Below are 9,793 nucleotides of genomic sequence, written 5' to 3'. Positions count from 1 at the left end.
CATGGCGACGGTGCGTTCATGTCCATGAGGCGGGAAGCCCGAGCTCCTCACACGGTTTAAAGTGATCCCAGACAGCGAAATCAACGATGGCTGGCGTTTTCGACATCGATCTGGACCAGCCAGAGGAAAATGTCTCCGATGATGAGCTGGAGGAGGTAACGGACAGACGTTTTGTGGAAGTAAACGACACGCGGGAGTGTTCCACCCCGAGCAGAGTGCAGGCCTGAGGCCCGAGGAACAAGCGTCGGGCTGCTTTATGTTATGCTAACATGCTAACGCTATTACCCTACAGTGTGTTTTATGTACTGTATAACTGCTATTCTGTTTGTCAGCACATGTGTCAGAGACATTTGAGTTTAACGAGCTGAAATATGTTTTATATGTAGTAGTCAAAGACACAAGCTGGAGATAATAGGGTTGTATGTGAGCGTACTACTTGGTAGTACAGTAGAGTACAGTTGGGGCAATTTAAAGGGCTGGATGTGTGTGTTTCCTTTCATATCGAAGCTTGCAGTGCAGAATACCTTAGATGTATACGTTTTTTGCATGCTGTTGTTTAGAAATCTTTATTGGCTTAGTTAATGTGCATTTTATATTTACAAGGATTAGTGAATTAGAAGTTGCAAGCCCATAGATGGTGCATGTCACCTTATGGGATCTCTGGGAATAGTATTGCGAAATCCGACTCCTTACGTTTTCATGTTCAGACTAGAAGTGTTGCCAACTGTTGCCTCGTAACGTTATCTGCTCGTGCACTGATAATCTCTCCGCCCAACACAACGCTGTTCACTATTGCAGAGAATTGAGCCTTTATTGATTATGCATTTACACTTCTCTTCTGCAGGCTCAGATCAATGACCTCATGGATCAGTGCAGTGGCTTTGAGTTGTAAGTATGTGTAGTGGTTGCAATAAAACATTCTGAATGTTTATTTTTTGTTTTAAATGTGACCCTGAACCACAAAACCATAAGGGTCAAGGTTGAAATTGAGATTTGTAAATCTGAAAGCTGAATAAATAAGCTTTTCATTGATGTATGGTTTGTTTGGGTAGGACAGTATTTGGTCGAGAAACAACTATCTGAAAATCTGGAATTTGAGGATGCAAAAAATTAAAATAATGACAAAGTCGCCTTTAAAGTTGTCCAAAAGAAGTTCTTAGCCATGCATATTACTAATCAAAAGTTAATTTTTGATATGTTTACAGTAGGAAATGTACAAAATGTCTATATGGAACATGATCTTTACTTAATATCCTAATGATTTGTGGCATAAAAGAAAAATCGATAATTTTGACCCATACTATTTATTTTTGGCTGTTGCTACAAATATACTTGTGCTATCTATGACTGGTTTTGTGGTTTATAGTCACAAATTATTAAAATAATGTTTCCTGGAGTTTTTAAAAAAGAATTGACCCAATTCAGATGAGATGGATAATGCACATTATATGACTTTATTTCTTGTTTGTTTGTTTTTTTATAGTAACATGGACGACTGTGAGAAGATCGAGATTTCAGAGGACAATGTCAACCAAGGCACTGAGAACATCCGTCCAGAGTGCTTTGAGCTTCTCCGTGTGTTGGGGAAAGGAGGTTATGGAAAGGTATTTTTATTTTATTTATTATTAATGTAGCACATATGTGACCCTGGACCACAAAACCAGTCATAAGGTTAAATTTTACAAAACTGAGATGTATACATCATATGAAAGCTCAATAGATAAGCTTTCTATTGATATATGCTTTGTTAGGATAGGGCAATATTTGGCCGAGATACATCTATTTGAAAATCTGGAATCTGAGGGGGCAAAAAAATCAAAATACTGAGAAAATCACCTTTAAAGTTCTCCAAATTAAGTTCTTAACAATGCATATTACTAATCAAAAATTACATTTGGATATATTTATAGTAGGAATTTTACAAAAAATCTTCATGGAACATAATCTTTAATTTCCTAATGATTTTTGGCATAAAAGGAAAATCAATAATTTTGACCCATACAATGTATTTTTGGCTATTGATACAAATATACCCCAGCGACTTAAGACTGGTTTTGTGGTCCAGGGTCACATATTTGTTTCCTTTTTTTTTTTTTACACTACCAGTTAAAAGTTTAATGATTTGTAATGTTTTTAAAGAAGTCTCGTCTGCTCACCAAGCCTGCGTTTATTTGATCCAAAGCACAGGAGAAGCAGTTATATTGTGAAATATTTTTACTGTTTAAAATAACTGCTTTTAATTCGAATATATTTTAAAATGTAATTTATTCCTGTGATTTCAGCTGAATTTTTTGCATCATTACTCCAGTCTTCAGTGTCACATGATCCTTCAGAAATCATTCTAATATGCTGATTTGCTGTTCAAGAAATATTTTGGTAACACTTTACAATAAGGTTCCTTAGTTAACATTAGTTAACCACATTAGTTAACATGAACTAATAATGAACTGCACTTATACAGCATTTATTAATCTTTGTTAATGTTAATTTCAACATTTACTAATACATTATTAAAATCTTGTTAACATTAGTTCATGCAGTGTGAACTAACATGAACAAACAATGAACAACTGTATTTTCGTTAACTAACATTAATGAAGATTAGTAAATACAGTAACAAATGTATTGCTCATGGTTAGTTCATGTTAATTAGTACATTAACTAATGTTTAACTAATCAACCTTATTGTAAAGTGTTAGAATTTTTTCATCAAAAATGAATAGAAAGTTCCAAAGACCAGTATTTATCCGAAATAAAAAAGCTTTTGTAATATTATACATTCAAAAGCTTGGAGTCGGTACAATTTTTATTTATTTTTTGAGAAAGAAATTTTTGAAATTAATACTTTTATTTACTAAGGATGCTTTACACTGATCAAAATTGATGATAAAGACATTTATAATGTTACAAAGGATTTCTATTTCAGATAAATTATGTAAATGAACTTTCTATTCATCAAAGAAACCTGAAAAAAATCTACTCAGCTGTTTTCAACAAAGCTATAATAATGTTTTTTGAGCAGCAAATCAGAATATTAGAATGATTTCTGAAGGATCATGTGACTGAAGTAATGATGCTAAAAATCAGCTTTGTAATCACAGGAATAAATTACGTTTTAAAATATTCAAATAGAAAACAGTTATTTAAAATAGAAAAAATATATCAAAATTGTACTGTTTTTACTGTACTTTGGATCAAATAAATGCAGGCTTGGTGAGCAGAAGAGACTTTTGACTAGTACTGTATTTTTAAAGTACTTTTCACACTTCATCGTCGCCTAAAATTGCCGAACATTGTAACACTATTACAACAGTAAAAACATTTACAGTTATATTACGTTTACAAAACAAACCTGTTTTAAAATATTTAAAGGCTAATGAGCACAAATAGTACTTTAAATAATGTTGGAGAAATTTTATTAGCAGTGGGTATTATAATATCATAATCAAATATCAGTACTGTAATATCAAGTATATATGCACGAGGGTAACCGAAAACTATTAATAATATTTTTGTTGATTTGAAATGAGCTGTAAATAAAAAAAATATATATATTACCAGATATATATAAAAAAAAAAGTAAAGCTATAAATGTCAACCTGAAGCACTGAAATTACGTAATTATAAAACTTTAGATTACTGTTAATATTTAGGTTTAATATTATATTTCAGTTTTAGTTAAATTTAAAAAGAACAAAAACTAATAAAATCAGAACAAAATTAAACTGAAAATATATATATAAAAAAGGCTGATATAAAACTATAATAGTATATACACCGCTGTTCAAAAGTTTGAGATCAGTAAGATTTTTAATGTTTTTTAATGAAGTTTCAAGGCTGTGTTTATTTGATCAAAAATACAGCAAAAAAATTAAATAATATTTTTTAAAAACTAATTTATTCCTGTAAACAAAGCTGAATTTTCAGAATCAGGTTTACGCTGATTTATTATCAATGTTGGAAATTTGCTGGTTAATTTTTGGGGGGAACCTGTGATACTTTTTTCAAATAAAAAGTTAAAAAGAACAGCATTTATTTAAAATAGAGATCTTTTCTAACAATATTCACTACCGTTCAAAAGTTTGACGTCAGTAGATTTTCTTTTTTTGAGACTTTTTTTTTTCATTCAGCAAGGATGCGTTAAACTGATAAAGTGAAAACCAAGATTTATATTGTTAGAAAAGATTTCTATTTTGAATAAATGCTGTTCTTTTGAACTTTTTATTGATCAAAGAATCACAGTTTCCAAAAAAATATTTGGCAGCATAACTGTTTTCAACATTGATAATTCTAATAATAAATCAGCATATTAGAATGATTTCTGAAGGATCATGTGACACTGAGGACTGGAGTGTAATAGCTGATGAAAATTCAGCGTTGCATCACAGGAAAAAAATTCATTTGAAACTATATTAAAATAGAAACCATTATTTTATATTGTAATAACATTTTTCAATATTACTGTTATTTTTCTGTATTTTTTGATCAAAAAAAATGCAGCCTTGATGAGCAAAAGAGAATCCTTTAAACATTACAAATCTTACTGATCCCAATAACTCTGTGGGGCAGAATTCCTTTTGAACCTGTCTGGGCTTGAATTTAACTTTTTCCTTGGTGTTTTTCTTTTTTGTAGGTTTTCCAGGTTCGGAAAGTATCCGGTGCGGGATCAGGAAAAATATTCGCCATGAAAGTCTTAAAAAAGGTTAAGCAAATTCCTTAAATTTGAATGCAGTCATTTACATTTGTGGCAACGTCTCAATGTCACTCTATTCTGCTGCTTGTAGGCTATGATTGTACGCAACGCCAAGGACACAGCGCATACTAAAGCAGAGAGGAACATCTTAGAGGAAGTCAAGCATCCATTCATCGTTGATCTAATCTATGCCTTTCAGACGGGCGGCAAGCTTTACCTCATCCTTGAATACCTAAGTGGTTCGTGAATCAAGAACAACCTTTGTCTCAGAGATAGATAACTTCTCATTCTTTCCACGGTCCTCCTGTTGCTGCGGAGTTGCTAAGGAATACGTTCTGCCCTTGGAGGCATTCCTTCTGAGAATGTGTTTTTTGTTTAATTTGTGTTTGAAATGGTTTAGAAGTGGGATCTTTTGAGATATGATGTGGTGAAGCTTTACTATCAGTCCATCTGTGTTTGCTCTTAAAACTGTTTGTAGTAAAACCACTTTTCTTTTGCAGGTGGGGAGCTTTTCATGCAGCTTGAGCGCGAGGGGATTTTCATGGAGGACACAGCCTGGTAAGAAAGGGCGATTTGATCAGTTTTGTGGCTTCCTGCTTTACAATCGATTCATGCTTAGCACTTCAAACATGTAGTGTTTTATTCAAGTGTCAACTTTTTAAACAATTTTCAAGAAAACACGAACACCAACACATGCATACAATAGACCTTACATTCAGCATGATGAGATGAATGAAGATAATCAGAATGATGCTCAGGGTTTTTACATGCAGCTTTTACTTGGCTGAAATCTCCATGGCTCTCGGGCACCTGCATCAGAAAGGCATCATCTACCGAGATCTCAAACCTGAGAACATCATGCTCAACAACCAAGGTTTGTCTGCTTCTTTTTGTTTTGAGTAAATCTGAAAATGAACTGAGAAATCTTATTCATTATAATAATCTGATTTGTCTTCTCACAGGACATGTAAAACTGACTGACTTCGGGCTGTGTAAGGAGTCGATTCATGATGGCACAGTGACACACACTTTCTGCGGCACTATTGAATACATGTGAGGCGTTTTAAAAAGCTTTAAATCTTTGTGACGTCTAAGTGGCTAATTTCCTGCTTTGCAAATGTCTCTTTTCATTGCCTGGTGTACCCGTGTGACATGCATTTAGATGAATTCTACAGTAGTGTGAGAAGTTTCTTTATTTCAGGGCTCCGGAGATCCTCATGAGAAGCGGACACAATCGGGCTGTTGACTGGTGGAGTCTGGGGGCTTTGATGTATGACATGTTAACTGGAGCTGTGAGTAGAAATGGCTTGTGAATTTGTCTAGCCTGCAATACTTCAATTTAGTTTTTGTATTTACATTCTGGAATGTGTATTTGTTTCAGAATTAATTTCAACAACCAAATACTGATCTTGACTATTTAGATCTCATTAGAATTTAACTAAGTAATTTAAGTAATTATTTAAATTTTTGTTGAGGTTTACAAATTCCTTAAAGCGAACCCTCTGTATTAAGACTTGTATGGCTTAAAGGAGTAGTTCACTTTCAGAACAAAAATTGACAGATAACGTACTCACCCCCTTGTCATCCAAGATGTTCATGTCTTTCTTTCTTCAGTAGTAAGGAAATTGTTTTTTGAGTGAAACATTTCAGGATTTCTCTCCATATAATGGACTTCTATGGTGCCCCCGAGTTTGAACTTCCAAAATGCAGCTTCAAAGGGCTCTAAACGATCACAGCCGAGGAGAAAAGGGTCTTATCTAGCAAAACGTTTGGTTATTTAAAAAAAAAAAGAAAAAAGACAATTTATACTTTTTAACCTCAAATGCTTGTCTTGTCTAGCTCGGCAAGATGAGCATTTGAGATGAAAAAGTATACAAGGTGTAAATGTTTTTAGAAAATAACCGATTGTTTTGCTAATTAAGACACTTCTTCCTCGGCTGGGATCATTTAGAGCCCTTTGAAGCTGCATTTAAACTGCATTTTAGAAGTTCAAACTCGGGGGCACCATAGTAGTCCGTTATATGGAGAGAAATCCTGAAATGTTTCACTCAAAAAACAATTTCCTTACGACTGAAGAAAGAAAGATATGAACATCTTGGATGACAAGGGGGTGAGTACATTATCTGTAAATGTTTCTGAAAGTGGACTCCTCTTTTAATATAGTGTAAATGATGTCTCTTACTGAAATATATAGTGGAAAATCCACATTACTATATACATATTTTCGACTATTTTTTTACTTGTCTTGATTACGTAAAACGGTTGTACTTGGTCAGCTACTGCCACTATCTGTTGCTATTTTTACTGCAATAAAACTCGGAAAATAAAATACTGATATGATTACCACAGCTACTGAAAGAGCTTACAGGTGGCGATTGCTATAAGCATTGGCTTAAACCATTGATTTTCCCCACAAAAAGTATAAATGCAATCGGATATTGAGTGAAACCCGTGCTGAGAAACTTCTTCAGTGGTTGCAGCGTCATAAGCATTGGCCTATTTACATCATTTGTAAGCTCTTTCAGTAGCTGTGGTCTACTAAAAGCCTCAAAGGCATCAGGGCTAAAGTGGAGAGAACAAAGACACGGGTGTTTAGGAAGTTTTATTTGTCCACAGGCATCTTCCCATTCTTTTCTTCTCTTCTAATTGCTAAAATAAACAGTAAAGACTTACATCGTTTCTCTTATTGCTTTGTGTATTTCGACTTGTGTTGCGGTAAAAATACCAACAGGTAGTGGCAGTAGTTTTGCAGAGTGCAGCTGTTCTATGTAATCAAAATAATGTTGCCCCCCCAAATAGTCCAAAATATGTTAATCTTTCATAGATTTTTACTACATATTTTAGTTAAGAGACATCAGTTACATTATATTAAGCCGTACAAGTCTTAATACCTAGGGTTCCCTTTAAATCAGCTCGTAATTTAGGCAACACACCATCTAGGGGATGCAAGGAGTCCATTAAGAATGTCTTTAATTATTTTTGTAAATTGTGTTTTTTGGTTTGCTCCGTCAACGCTATTGTGTTCTCTTAAAGCAGTGTTTCTCAACGGGGGCGGTACCGCCCCCCAGGGGGCGTTGGGAGAGCATCGGGGGGCGCTGAAAGCAATAATTTTGAAAGGGGGGCGCTGAGGTGGTTTTGGGGGGCGTTTGATTCAGACGAGTTTAAACCGAATATGTTTGAGCTGAAACTTGCAGAAGAAAACGGCCTGCCACTTCCCAATGCCATTTCTACACTGGATGCATCAAAGCGCACTTTCTATATCTATTTGGCAACTTGTCTGCAGCATAAGCGCGCAGAATGAGTTTACTGTAGCGCTCGCGCTCAGTTACTGAATGACAGATTATAACGGGATCTATGTGCTTTAACGCAACTTGTTGCGCCGTTCGCGGCCAGTGTAGCAGTGTTAAAGGCATTACACACTGAGTCCAAAATTTTCCTAAAAATAATCCTAAAAATTCGTCACACACAGAAAGTCCGATGGGTATTAATTCATCTGTTGTGAAAAAAACGCAAAACAACACGAAATAGAACGATGTTGTTGTCCACTCTCTTCTTAAAAAGAGAAACAGATATAGAGGAATGAGGAAATACTTTTAAGGCGCACCTCCTTATTAATAAACTGCGGGATTATCCCGGGTGATTCAAAGTTTATTTCAGGATGTCTGTAATCTTTAATGCTTTGCTAGCATTACTGGTGCCACATATTAAAGAACACCACTAATTTATTTGGGAACTCAGCGTACAATGACCTTTACAGTGCTTTGTGCTGCGGGACAAAGTGAATGAACTTGACAGACGCAATTCTGGATTTTGGCGTTCGCTTGTACGGTGGCTCTGAACTGTCAAAACACCTCTCAAAATGCTTGCTACAGATGCGAAAAACGCAAAAAATCAAACCCGATCCGAATTTTTTTTTTTTTATGATGGACGAAAATTAAGGAGGCAGTGTGCAAGTGTGATTAACATTACGTGAGGTATTTATTTTTGAACGTGCAAAAAATTCGGACGAAATATTTGGACTCACTATGACTCATATTTGAAATAAAATTATGTATGGGTTAATGTGGGCTGTGTTATGGGTTATAGATAGGTTACATGCTTTTAAAATAAGCCTATATATTATAAATAAAATATACATTACTATTAAAAAAGGCAAATACGATTTTTTAATGGATGAATAAAAAAGGTTGCATAGGTTTGTTTAAAAAAATACCATTAAAAAAAAGCTTTTTAATTGAATATATTTTAAAATGTGTTTTCCTCTTATGCTAAGCTTCATTACTCTAGCTTTCAGTGTCACATGATCTTTCAGAAATCATGCTGAATGCCATAAAATCAAGAATAGGTAATTTGTACTTCAGTCAATTAAATAAATGTTAAAGAGAACAAAGAAACAAATTCCAATGTTTACACTGGCCAACATATTTTTGTTAATATAAACAAATTTTGAGCCACGATCTAGCTTTGCTTGCAAAGACTGAGAAGCTCCTTTATACCCAAAGATGATCCCCTCACCTATTACCAATTCACCTGCCTCCTGTCAACTGTTTCAAAACAGTTTAGCTTATTCTATAACCTTTTCACTTTTATTTTTCTTCTGTCCCAATTGTTTTGGAGTATGTTGCACTTTTGTTACTTAAAAAAAAATGTTTATATTTAATAAAATACATGTTAGTTGGTCAGTGAAAACTTTGGAAATCTTTTCTTTGTAATGTTGTCAATTAAATAAAAGTTAAATAGAATTAACAAATCATAGATTTTATCATTTTACAAAACATCCCAACTTTTAGTGTTGTACTTAGTTTTATTTAAGGTATTTGTAAGCAAACTTTGAAATATTCTAAAAATTGTGAAATATAGTAAAGTAGAGTTTACATTTCTTCCATTTGCATGTGTAAATGTGGTATTACCCACAAAATTAACCATGTCTACTATCTCAGAAAAAAGGGAATTCAATAAATTCTCAAAAAGAAGGGTATTTTCCAAGGGATAATTATTATTATAATTTTTTTTTTACTGAAAGCTAATTGAAAATATCCTAACATATCACAACAGTAAAATGGGTGTTCAAGAGTTCCAGAAATGGCAGAACAAACTAAA

At 33.9% G+C, this 9,793-nt stretch overlaps 1 protein-coding gene across 1 annotated transcript; it reads left to right on the top strand.

Annotated features, from left to right (window-relative positions):
* LOC141284358 (ribosomal protein S6 kinase beta-1-like) lies at nt 1-6,006 on the top strand. Its single transcript, XM_073817356.1, has 9 exons — nt 1-155; nt 845-888; nt 1,484-1,604; nt 4,634-4,702; nt 4,785-4,932; nt 5,194-5,251; nt 5,467-5,567; nt 5,656-5,746; nt 5,895-6,006. The coding sequence occupies exons 1-9, from the start codon at nt 87-89 to the stop codon at nt 6,004-6,006; spliced, it is 813 nt and encodes a 270-aa protein (XP_073673457.1). The 5' UTR covers nt 1-86.
* The last annotated feature ends 3,787 nt before the right edge of the window (nt 6,007-9,793 follow it).

Source organism: Garra rufa, chromosome 14 (assembly GCF_049309525.1).
Source record: "Garra rufa chromosome 14, GarRuf1.0, whole genome shotgun sequence".
In the NCBI taxonomy this organism is placed as follows: Eukaryota; Metazoa; Chordata; class Actinopteri; order Cypriniformes; family Cyprinidae; genus Garra; species Garra rufa.
The sequence above is the reverse complement of the archived record's forward strand: the minus strand, read 5'-3'. Positions and strand labels throughout refer to the sequence as shown.